Source organism: Acipenser ruthenus, chromosome 27 (genome assembly GCF_902713425.1).
Source record: "Acipenser ruthenus chromosome 27, fAciRut3.2 maternal haplotype, whole genome shotgun sequence".
Lineage (NCBI taxonomy): Eukaryota > Metazoa > Chordata > Actinopteri > Acipenseriformes > Acipenseridae > Acipenser > Acipenser ruthenus.
In genome coordinates this window covers 5818726-5831405 of record NC_081215.1, presented here as the reverse complement: position 1 = coordinate 5831405, position 12680 = coordinate 5818726, and the positions used below count along the sequence as shown (strand labels likewise).

The 12680-nt window shown below is 43.9% G+C and overlaps 1 protein-coding gene across 3 annotated transcripts in view; it reads left to right on the top strand.

Moving 5' to 3' along the window:
- Positions 1–12680, top strand: part of LOC117432130 (intermembrane lipid transfer protein VPS13D-like) — a 67129-nt gene that overhangs the window by 44421 nt on the left and 10028 nt on the right. For all 3 annotated transcript variants that reach the window (XM_059002556.1, XM_059002554.1, XM_059002555.1), the window contains 13 exons: positions 162–273; positions 497–654; positions 1011–1119; positions 1838–2017; positions 2358–2462; positions 2715–2864; positions 3229–3378; positions 3843–3939; positions 4541–4689; positions 6555–6689; positions 7398–7565; positions 11244–11376; positions 11979–12174. In XM_059002556.1, coding sequence (XP_058858539.1) covers positions 162–273; positions 497–654; positions 1011–1119; positions 1838–2017; positions 2358–2462; positions 2715–2864; positions 3229–3378; positions 3843–3939; positions 4541–4689; positions 6555–6689; positions 7398–7565; positions 11244–11376; positions 11979–12174 — 1842 coding nt within the window. The remainder of the gene's footprint in view (positions 1–161; positions 274–496; positions 655–1010; positions 1120–1837; positions 2018–2357; positions 2463–2714; positions 2865–3228; positions 3379–3842; positions 3940–4540; positions 4690–6554; positions 6690–7397; positions 7566–11243; positions 11377–11978; positions 12175–12680) is intronic.

Here is a 12680-nt window from a genome sequence, read left to right as displayed (position 1 = left end):
TTAACACCCAAAATAACAAGCATGATCTCCCAGTGGCAGTGGTTCGGTGAACAGCTGAAATAAATTTGACCTCACCTGTTAGCAGAGGTACTTTAAAAAACGTATAGAGCGGTAGCCTTTTGCATTGACTTTAATCGACATGCTCAATTCTCTCAATACAGGAGCCAGGAGGCCAGCAATAAGAGACCAAAGTCTGTAAACAGGGCTGTGAGCTGCGCTGAGCTGGTCCTGGATGTGGAGACGAAAACCCAGAGAGTCATTTTGAAAAAAAAGGTAAGTTGCTGAGATCACTCAGTCCCACGCAGTTTATACAAAAAGAAAAGCTGCCAAAAAAATGAACTGACTTCCGGTACTAGGTAAGGTTCCCAATGCACTTCAGTAATCCTGATTTGAAGGACCACACACACCTGCTGTTCAGTCCTGAGCCTCAATTATTGTGTGGTGGTGATGCTGTTTATTGAGCCTTGCCTTGGGACTCACTCTCGCTCTCTCTCAGGAGCCAGGGAAACGCTCTCAGCTCTGGCGTATGACTGGCACTGGAATGCTGTGTCACGAAGGCTCCTCCCCACCGCAGAGTAAGCCCGCCCAGCCCCGTCCCCAGGACTCCACCCTTGTGCTGGACATCGCCGGATTGGCTGCTGTCACTAACAACAGGTGAGAGCGTAGGCCACTTGACTTGGTATCTGCTTCTCTGAATTTCAAGAAACTCTGGGTCACGTTGACCTACTGTTTCAAAGTCCTGACAGTTTTTTTTACCTCTCTGAAAATATTTTAAAAATATAAAACTATCAAAGATGCTTCTCCAGAAGAATAACTTAACTGCTCCTTCCTGCTGCTAAGTTTCGTGTAAGTTTATACCATTACAATTGTTTTATTTCTCTCTGAACATTTGTCTTGCTTCCTGTGTGTCAGAATTAGCCAACCTAAAAATCTTCACTCAGCGGTGTCTTACTTTGTAAGTCAAGGGAACAAACATTTGGTTGAACTGTAGCTGTGTGCCTGTGTTTCAGCTTTGAGCCCCTGATGCTGAGGAAGCCAGACTCGCGGCGCAGCACCACACAGACCTGGTACTTCAGCGCCGGCAAGCTCACCTGCGGCCTGCCTCGATTAGTGGTGCAGGTGAGAGACACCGACACTGACTCCCACACTCCCATATCACTATCCATCACGCACTCTCATATCACTGTCCATCACACACTCTCATATCACTGTCCATCACACACTCTCATATCACTGTCCATCACACACTCTCATATCACTGTCCATCACACACTCTCGTATCACTGTCCATCACACACTCTCGTATCACTGTCCATCACACACTCTCGTATCACTGTCCATCACACACTCTCGTATCACTGTCCATCACACACTCTCGTATCACTGTCCATCACACACTCTCGTATCACTGTCCATCACACACTCTCGTATCACTGTCCATCACACACTCTCGTATCACTGTCCACCACACACTCTCGTATCACTGTCCATCACACACTCTCATATCACTGTCCATCACACACTCTCATATCACTATCCATCACACACTCTCATATCACTATCCATCTCACACTCTCATATCATTATCCGTCACACACTCTCGTATCATTATCCCTCACACTCTCTCTCTCTCCCTCTCTCCTTCACCCCTCACACACATGGTCTCTTTCCCTGTCCCTCACGCACCCCCCTAACTCTCCTGAGCTCTCGGACCTTTTCCATTTTCCCCACCATCACACACTCTCTCCCTCACACATTCCCTCCAGTGTCTGCGGTCTCTATGACAGTACAGAGCTTGTCATGACCCCTCTCACTCTTCCCCCCCCCCCCCCTCCAGGCGAGGCGCGGTGTCTCTGGTCTCTATGACAGTGCGGAGGTAGTGCTGGGTCCGGACCCCTTCTCTGGTCTCGTCGACCCCGTCCCCCCGGAGCAGCAGTTCCTCAATCAGAAGATGCGTCCCGGCTCAGGGGTCCTGTCAGTGGGGGTGATGCCTGATGGGCCCACGCGTGTGCTGCAGGTTGGGGTCTCACTCCAACCTCATACCCCCTTCCACGGGTTAATGCATGGAGCTTGATCACTTTGAGCTGTAGTATGATCCTCTACTGGTAATGTGGTAATGATTAGGATATAGTGGAGGCGCCCATACCCACAGGTTTTACATATAGTTAGAAAAACGCTTCTCATTTTGATGAAACTTGGAAGAGCATTCTTTAAAAGTTATTGAGAGCAACAGATGGGGGTCATGATATAATGATGTACAATTAGGAATATAAATATTGAACCCTCCCAGTCTGCATACAGTATGTTCTATTCACCTGGTGTTTGGTACTGACAGAAGGTCTGGGGTGTGTTTTCAGATCACTGATCTTAACCAGCGGCGCCCGGCCCGCTCATCCCCCAGCTCAGAGGAGGCTCTGGACGGGGAGAGCGAGATTCGGAAGAGCACAGAGCAGGAGCTGGAGGTACAAAAAACAATCAAGGCTTAAAATATCAAATCTCAATGTCAAAATCAAGTATTCTACCAACCTGGTGTGTTCTCCCTGTGTGAGATCAGAACTGTGTTCACCTTGCTGGGTGGGTGTGTGTGTGTGATCAGAGCTTTTCTCCCATGCATGTGTGTTGATATCAGAGCTGTGTTGTCCTTGTGTGTGTGATCAGAGCTTTGCTCCCCTGCATGTGTGTTGATATCAGAGCTGCTTCTCCTCGCCCTGCAGGTGCTGGTGAGCTTGGAGGAGGGGGTGGGCCTCTCCCTGGTCAACAAGGTCCCGGAGGAGTTGGTCTTCACCACGCTGTCAGGGATCGACTTGCACTTCACCCACACTGCAGCCAGCCAGGTCCTGGAGCTGAGCATCAACCAAGTCCAGGTGAGTCCCTCCATTCAACAACACAGCCTTGCAAACTCAATCAGGGCTTCTGAAGGTTTTACACGATGCAGCACGGTTTCTACCTCTAATTAGGATTGATCTAAATTTGGTTGGAGATGCTACCAACAATAATTATTAACAATGCCTTCACTAATTTACAAACAAGACACTTTACAATAAGTACTACTTCACTTTACAAAACCACACGGGTTCTGCCGGATAATTAATCCATACCTACAAACCACTCAATGGTAGAATATGCATCTAAACTGAATCGGATCATGTCCCTGATCCCCTATCTCTCACAGTTATAAGGTATTTTCTGTTTTTATTTCTTATATGTGTGACTCAATGTCGCCCCCAGGTGGATAACCAGCTGCTGGGCACGACTCAGCCGGTGATGTTGTGTGTCACCCCCAGTAACAGCGAGAGTGGGGTAGTGGAGACGGGACCCGCACTGCAGCTCAACACCATGAAGGTGCCCAGCAACCTGATGCTCACTGACCTCTTCAAGGTACCTACGGCATATCCTGTTAAAAGTAAAGTATGGTGTGATTGGGCTGTATCCTTTTCTATAAGTTTCTCATAGTAAAAGCATGGCAAAATGGAGTAAAGTATAGTGAAAGCTTGGTAAGCATTGTAAAGCACAGAGAGGTATAGCAAAGTATACTATATCCCTGATGCTGTACAATATATCTGATTGCACTTTACCCATGATAATGTAGTGCGTGTGTGATTGCACTAAATCTCTAATGATGTACAATGTGATTGATTGTGCTGTATCTTGATATATAATGTGTGTGATTTGCTCTCAATCTGATGCAGAGTGTCTGTGTTTGCACTCTAATATCTGCTGCAGTACCGTATGTGTGACTGTATATCATGTGTGTGTGATTTGCTCTCTATCTGATGTCCAGAGTCTGTGATTCTGCTGTATTCCTGACACACAGCATGTATGACTGTGCTCTATCTCCTCAGCACCTCATGGTGACAGCCCGCCGGTTTACCGTCCAGATTGAGGAGAAGCTACTGCTGAAACTGCTAAATTTCTTTGGCTACGGACAATTGGAACCAGGTAGACCTTGCATCTGCACCACCTACTGTCTGTCCAATGAAACTGTTGTAAACTGCAGCAAGAATGCAGGAGGTAGTGACACTTAGTGCAGAAGGAAAGCACAGCTGAACTACAGGGTCTCCCTTAAGTCAGGCATCATAGGCTGTATTATAACCTGCAATGCTACTGTAGGTGTAGCATGGAATAGTCCACTAATCACATGTCATGTGATTGCAAAGTAAAGTGAAGCGTGCTTTTTTAAGATGGATGGAAGTACAGTTGTAATCCATTAACATATAAATGACATTTTTAGAAAATTTAATAAATAGTTATAAAAAAATTCCAGACGGTTTTCAAATACAGTGCACAAACAGCAAAGCGTTACGAAATAGTACGTTCACAAATAGAGCGCCAGACATTATAAAATACATGATTTATTCATATTTTGTTTTAAGTGGCAACTAGTTCACCTATTCAACAATTATTACCTCAGCTATTTGACTCTGCCAAACTAGTAATCACCCTAACTCTTGAGAGTGCCATTTGAATGTATTGTAGAGCGGGCTGTATATGCCTGGTTTTCACAGCGCTGTGTGTGTGTGTGTGTGTGTGTGTGACTCAGAGATGGAGAAGCTGGATGAGAACCTGTATGAGAAGCCCAGCGAGCAGGGAGGAGCTGTGAAGCGCTACTACTTTGAGAACCTCAAGATCAGCCTCCTCCAGATCAAGCTGAGTGTCTTCACTTCCAGCAAGCTCTCTCCCGACCTCAAGGTACTGTCCCAACGGCTGCTTTCAAACCCGACCAAGGGCTTGCATTGAAAACAAGAAGCAAAACTTGGACCCTTTCTACTGCTTCCAAATGTGCCACATATACAAAGAAGTGCAATTTCCAGTTCTCACAATGAAAAAGTAAAACAAACACAATTAAACTGTACATTGTTAAATACAGTACTCCCCATTTGTTAAGTAGTACAGGACAAGTCAAATGAATAGCATATTGAATGAATTTAGTGGCTGATATCCCTGGAGTTTATTTGAAATGTTTAGTAAAAGGCTAGCTGTTTGTATATGTTTCTAGGATGTAAATTGAATGTAAAGAGGTTATACTCTCCTTACTGGAATGTGGAAGGTGACACATTGTCCATGGTCACTCACCACTGCCCAACGTGGACATGGTCCAGATCAACAGATACTGGAATAATGAGCAGTAAGTCGGAGCAGTGCAGCGCTCTTGTCTGCCTCTAGGTGGCAGCTTGTTCCTATTCTAAAACATGATCAATCACACTGCTCACCAAACACAGCTGTGTTTTACCAGAGAACACCAGGTGAACACATTAGTGTAGCTTGCTGTTGTGTGATCCGTTTGACCCCCAGGTCAAGGTCACAGACCAATCCTTTTCTTTTCTACTAATGTCACTATAGAAGTAGACCCAATGATAATGATCTAATATTTATAAACTTGTGTACAGTTACTGGTACAAATCCTATTAGTTTTCAAAGAAGCACAATTACTTACAAAGACATCTCTTTCACAGAAGTCATTTATCACCAGAAACAGTTTCTGTGGGCTGTGTAATAATTTGGTAGCAACTGCTATAAGAACATATGTTTTATTATTTTTTATTATTTGCACTTCACAGTAAGGGTCATTCCAGCTCATGTAGACCAAATTCTGGGGATGCGTTTCCTCCATCGGTGGTTGATGATGATACATAAAGCACATGTGTTTGAGACGATTCTGCTCGGGCAGGTGTGGTGCGCATGCAGAAGAAGGGCTGTGTAGTCTCACATGGTGAAAATGTGTCTGAAGGTGGTAACAAATGCCCATTTTGATGACCTTTGCCCTCCCTTTTCTCCATGTGAGGGATGACCTAGACAAAAAAAAAAGTATTACTATCATTTTAAAGCTTGTTTCAAGGGCATTCCATTAAAATGAATTGTCATTGACAGAAGGTCGAGCATCCACCGCTGGTCTGCTTGAGCTAGAATGACCCTGTGCCCCAGCCTTATTCATTACTCTTAAGTGATTTTAGCTAACAAAATAATTCCTTGCATTTTCACGCCATGCACATCCATTGAAATGTCTAAATCCTTTGACCCCGAGCTGTTTAACCATTAGTACCAGGTCAGGTAGTCTGGGGTGAGGGATAAGGATTTGAGACTGACAGAAACTTTGTTCAGTAGGGCTGTGCTGATACTTGTATTTTCTGAGTAATTACCTTAAGAAGTATTTGTCAGCAGGTATTAAATAAATGAAAACACACCTCTTTATTAATGTGTTGATTTCAAAACACGAAAAGCGGCCCTTCCCTCACCTTTCCAATTGAGTACCTATCAATGACAATTAACTTCTGCATTGAGTGGTTTAAAAGCCAGCTGGATTAAGCTGCCCAATTAGATTACCAGCACTGGCCAAATTCTTAACATTCTCAGCAAGGTTTTTTTGTATCCCCTTTGCATTTCAAGTTGAAAACAGCAGTTCATTTTTATTTTGTCCATACCTCAAACATGTGTAGAATACTGCTACCGGGCTCCCCTGCCCACCACATGGCAGGCTCTATCCACAGCCCTGTCACCCTCTCTCAGTACATTCGGTTTCTGTAAAGTGGGGTCTCTTCCTCTGTGTCCTGTCGCAGGCTCTGAAGAGCACCCTGGGGATCCCGCTCATCCGTTTTGAAGATGCTGTGATCAACATGGACCCCTACACCCGCGTGCACCCTTACGAGACCCAGGAGATCATTATCAACGACATCCTCAAACACTTCCGAGAGGTCAGGCTCTGCTCTGTCACTAACCCAAAGAGGTCAGCTCTCACTAACCCCATTAGCACTAAACCTGGACTACCTTACCGGAGGTAGTGTGATGAAATCCAACATTAGTGCTTATCGGTAGAATTTCCTAATCAAATATCAGACATGATATAATCCTCAATCAGTGCTTTAAGGACACCTTATTCAAAAGCCAGAAGGAAAACAATATTGTAGAAAATATGCATATTTTACATAGTAATATAATACGTGCATTTAGAAAACGTTATTATTATAAAGCAAGAAGGCATCCATTTTTTTTTTTCATTCGATTCTGCCGTCTCTCTGCACAAACAAATACAAACCAAGCTTTAGTGTTACAATGTGCAAGCAAAGCATATGTTACTGGGTACCTAGGTAGCTGATTCTGCTGTAGCTGCTTTAGGTCATATGGTATTATATCTTGTAGTATTGTGCAGCATCAGATGACGTTCTGAAATGAGGAAGTCAAAGAAGCCAGCAGTAAATAAAAGCTAGGACAACTGATAGAAATCAGGCTTTATCGGGTTTAACCCTTAAATCACAGATCACTTGTCCAATTCCTAATCCCGGACAGGTAGTACCTTATCTTTAATCCACTATTATCATATGGCTTTAGTGCCTCTGGCTGCCTCAGTGTAATATGTGTGTGTGTGTGTGTGTGTGTGTGTGTGTGTGTGTGTGTGTTTCCAGGAGCTGGTGGGCCAGGCTGCACAGATCCTGGGCTCAGTGGATTTCCTGGGGAACCCCATGGGTCTTCTCAACGATGTCACCGAGGGGGTCTCGGAACTCATAAAGTATGGCAATGTTGGAGGGCTGATCCGGAACGTCACGCACGGGGTCTCCAACTCAGCTGCCAAGGTAAAAACCCTATCTGAATAAGCTCTGTTATAAAACACTGTGGTGTTCCTGAACTCTTCTTTCCTAATAGTTAGCCTTGTGTAAACCTGTACTGCTCCCATCTCCCAGGGCACCTTCCAGGAACACATCACTGGTCTCAAAGGTTTCCTTGCTGCTGTAATGTAAGGATAAAGAATAAGTAGCCTCAAATTAAATTGTATTTGTTTATTTACATTTCCCCAATGTTTGCAATCATTACAAGTGGTGGTACGACAGCAAACATTTATAAGGGATATGGAGGGATGGAGAGACAGGCATGGAGACTTTGGGGGGTGGTTGGGGGACTCTGATTTGGACCAGCATTAGGAAGGTACATTCAATGACTTTTGTGAAGAAAAATATGTGACCTGTTCAAGCTGTGGGAAGTGAAGGAAACCTGAAAACCTTCAGGGCTAGAGCTTTAAAAATCTGATTTAGAAACAAGCAACCTAGAAAAGAGATGCCTGTGTGTGGCGTTTGCTTTTCACACATTCCTAACAGCAGAACCTTTCATGGAAGCTCCTCATTGCGATGGGATCTGCTTGAAGAGGCTTTGGGGTCCCCGCGGTGTCCATTTGTTTTTATAACCTTGGATAATTCTCCCCCTGCCTGTTCATTTTCTTTTCACTGGCCGAGTGGGGAAAGGCAGCCCTTCATGAGCCTGTCTGCTGAGCTCGTGGCTGCAACAGTAATGCCTTTCACAGCCTTGAATTGGCCCTGAAGACAATCACAAGATATAGCAAGACTAAAAAGGACAATTAGTTCAAATACTTCAGACAACCATTTATGCTTCTATTTTAAACTACTGCTGTTTCTTTTAGTTGTACTGTATCTTCTGATTAAGGTATGAATTAATTACCCACAGCCTTCTACAAGTACAAACAGATAACACATAAAGATGTTGATAAATCCTAAACTTATTCTGCTTTATAACTCGTATTTTCCATCATGCATTTATATGTTAAACACTCATATCTATATAATATGACAGGTGACTCAAGTACTGGTAGCATAACAAGGAAATATGTATATATATACTGTGTAACCTGTATAAATCTTCATTGTATGTGTGTATGTCCCAAGTTAAACTATGCATAATAGTGAAGTAGTTTTTGGTACATGACTGAGCTGTCTTGGGTTACATTGATTCTATAATCTGCAGAAACATTCCCAATATTTTTTATAGTGTGTGCGTTATTCCAAAAGTTCCAGTAGTTTTTATGTAATTGTCATAATTACGTAAGTTAATAATCGGCTCTCCAGAACTCTGCTCTCCTCTGCCTGTTCCCTGTAATGACTCATTCAATTCGTGCACGCAAGCCCACGAACCGCACTGTGCACACCATCGCTGAACGAGGGAGGCTTTAAACTTGAAAGGGCTCGCGTTCTCTTTCCCATCCCAGGAGGAGGAGGAGGAGGAGAAGGGGGGGGGGGTTATCTGGAAAGTGTATTAGTTTAGTTTTCACAAAAGCTGAGCTGGCCTCCAGTTGAACTCAGCGAAGACTTTACATGCTGGGGTCATCCCAAGTTCATGCCTTGCACTCTGTGACTCGCCTAGCGCTGGCTGTTTATGCAGAGCTCCGTCTTCCAGCAGGGCTTTCTCAGGCTTTGTAACACAAACCCAATTCCATAGAGCACCTGCTGAGGCAGATCCCAGGGGGGGCAGTGCTGGACAGTCAGGTCATCTGGAGTGGTAGGAGGGGGGTGGGGGGTGGGATCCATGCAGACAGAGCACTTAGAGGTTGATGTATCAGACAGATCAGTAGATTGATATAGGAGAGTGGACGTTGATGAAGTCTGTGGCTCTGAACTGAAGACTTGGCCAGATTGATCCAATTTTATCTGGGCAATGCCTTGGGTTCACTACACTGCTGTCAAGGGTGTCACAGGAGGAAATGGCAGAGATAGTCTGGAGAATATAGGGGATGAGCAAGCACCTAGGAGCCTATGGTTTTTCAGTTGTAATACCCTAAGATCATCTGGGAGGTGCGATACAGTGTAGTGGCCTACCAGGGTCTATTTACCAGCTGGCAATCTTAAGACTTGGTACATCAGTGAATACTCTCTCATTACTAACTTTTATTATCTCCCGTGCGCTACATATTGACATTAATAAAAAAAAATTACTTTTTATGTGGCTTTATGGAGGAATTAAACATTTTGCATTAGGATTTGACCGATAGCAAAATGTCTGCAAAATGTGAAACTTAGTATATTATTTGGCACTGATGGTTCCTCAGATGCTGCAGAAAAATACAGAAAAAGGAGAGTGCTTGATAAACACACAATCAGGCAGATAGGTCATTGTTTTTCATTGAGATAGATGAATGGAATCACTCATTCCACACAGAGAGAGGGGGAGCGGTCTTCAAGGACTGGGATGGCCAGCTAATCAGGCAGTTCACACAGACGCCCCAGCGGGGGTCCTTGGCAGGTTAAGTGGTCCTGCTAGCTGTGTCAAGAGGGGCCCGGTCGATGAGCTAATGAGTTGAGGACCGAGGTAATTAGTGGCAGAGCTTGAGTGTGTGGGACAGACCCAGGCGTTATTGGAGGGCCTGGGAATGCAGAGACACACACAGAGAGACACACACACATACACACACACACACACACACACATAGTGTGTTTATTGAGCCTTGATGCCTGCAGACAACTGGATTATCTGTCAGTTGAAGGGACCAGTTTTAATCCATTGTGATAAACCCCCTTCGTCTGCTAGAAATCAGCACTCTCTCTGAAAAAGAAATCAGATGCAAAAGCGTCTAGAATAGTTTTTAATGTAAAAACTGAATTATAGTCTAGAAACCATGTGCAAGTGAAACTGAAACCCTGAAACGAGAAAGGGAAACCAAATGGGTCTGGAATCCAAAACTAAAAACTTATTTTACTGGTATGCTGTGAGTACTGTGTGTCAAAATATTTTCCGTTAACCACTTCATATGTCTTACTATATTGGGCAGCAGTGTGGAGTAGTGGTTAGGGCTCTAGACTCTTGACCGGAGGGTTGTGGGTTCAATCCCCAGTGGGGGACACTGCTGTTGTACCCTTGAGCAAGGTACTTTACCTAGATTGCTCCAGTAAAAACCCAACTGTATAAATGGGTAATTGTATGTAAAAATAATGTGATATCTGTGTAATGTGAAATAATGTATAATGTGATATCTTGTAACAATTGTAAGCCGCCCTGGATAAGGGCGTCTGCTAAGAAATAAATAAATAAATATTGATCATTGAACTCCAGGTGATGATAGACTTGATTATAGCTACCGTTCAGTTGGACCACTTTTTAACAAAAACAGCATTATTCCCATAACAATTGTCAACAGACTGCTGCAATGCTAAATTAAATCTGTAAATGTCTGTGTATCATAATCCCAGGGTATATGAACTGTCTGTCTGACAGTCTGTATCTCTTACTCACATTTGAACTGTTCATATACAGTTATATACAATGTATTTTATATGTGTCAACATTACACTTTAGGTATAAATGTTAAAGTATTTTTTAACTTGGTTGTGATGAGGATGAAATATGGTAAAATGAGGAATTATGTTTTATTTATTTATTTTTTTAATATAAACCCTGTCAGGAGACTACCAGTGTAATCTAACCATTGTCTGTGCTGCTGTCTGAGCCAAACCCCCCTGTTTTTGTTCCAGTTTGCAGGGACGCTGTCGGACGGACTGGGGAAGACCATGGATAACCGGCACCAGACAGAAAGGGAGTACATCCGCTACCACGGGGCTACCAGCGGGGAGCATCTGGTAGCCGGGATCCATGGCCTGGCTCATGGTAGGCTTTTACAGGGGCTGGGCCAAAAAAATAAGAAACACCTGCCATAACACTGTCAATACTGTAGCCCTCAATCAAAGTCTTTCAGATCCGCCTTGCTGTACCATTGTGACTGAAACTGACATGCACAAGGGAGAAGTAGCTTTTGCATAATAGAACTCAAACCATTTACTAAGCAAATGAAACAAACTAAACAGGAATATGAGCTTTTTCACATACAAGTGTGTGTTTTAGATTGTAGGTGTTTCTAATGCGTTGTATTTTTGTGGTCTGTTGTACATGTAGATTAGAAACCCACTACAATTGAAGTTATGTTGGTGTAGAACATTTTGAAAAATGTATTTTTTTTAAAGACTTCAAATCCGACCTGTGTGGTCACAAGTGAAATAGCTTTAAATAGCTTTAAACCACACACTATTCAACACAATGTGCAGTCGTTGCTTGAGAGAGGCCCAGGACTGAATAGCAGGTTGGTTGCAGAGCAGTGAGGAGAAGCTCTCCTGAAGCCCATCGGCACAGAGCCTGACTGCAGCTACTGTCCCTTCTTTTATACGAGAACTAAATTCTTCTTAAATAATAAATGCCTGTTTTGTGGCCTCCAGGAATCATCGGTGGGCTGACCAGTGTCATCACCTCTACTGTGGAGGGGGTGAAGACAGAGGGAGGGGTGAGCGGCTTCTTCTCCGGTCTGGGCAAAGGGCTGGTCGGCACGGTAACCAAGCCGGTGGCTGGTGCGCTGGACTTCGCCTCTGAGACTGCCCAGACCGTCCGAGACATGGCCAGCCTGAGCAACCACAGGTGAGGGGAATTCAAAATGAAAAAACAGGCCTTAGAGAAAATGTTATTCTGTTAAGGTAGAAGTGTACATATAGGCCTATGTATATGTGTGTGTGTTTTGAAATTTCTGGATTTGCAGCCATGTCATTTAGTACTGTAGTACTTTTGGCTAAAAACAATGTAACCTCATTCTCTCACTGTATAGAAAGATGGTTGTGTGATAGTTCCCAGTGCAGTTCTGTTCTAAACCAATTTCATTATCTGAAGACATATCCTAGAACTGTTAAAAGGGCCTAAGAGGAGTGAGAAAGGCAGGTTTGTACGTCAGGGCTTGTAATATTGTAAAATGAAATGTTTGTAAAGCCACTGTAAAGACAATGTCTTTCAGCACTGGAGAGTCAACACAAGGCGTGCAGGCCACTGTGCCTTTAAACTCTGAAATGCCTCTACTGACGTTTCTTCCATAAATGTATAACTTTCCACATAAGTCACAGCGGGAGCAAGAGGGTGGGGAGGAGAGATGGGTG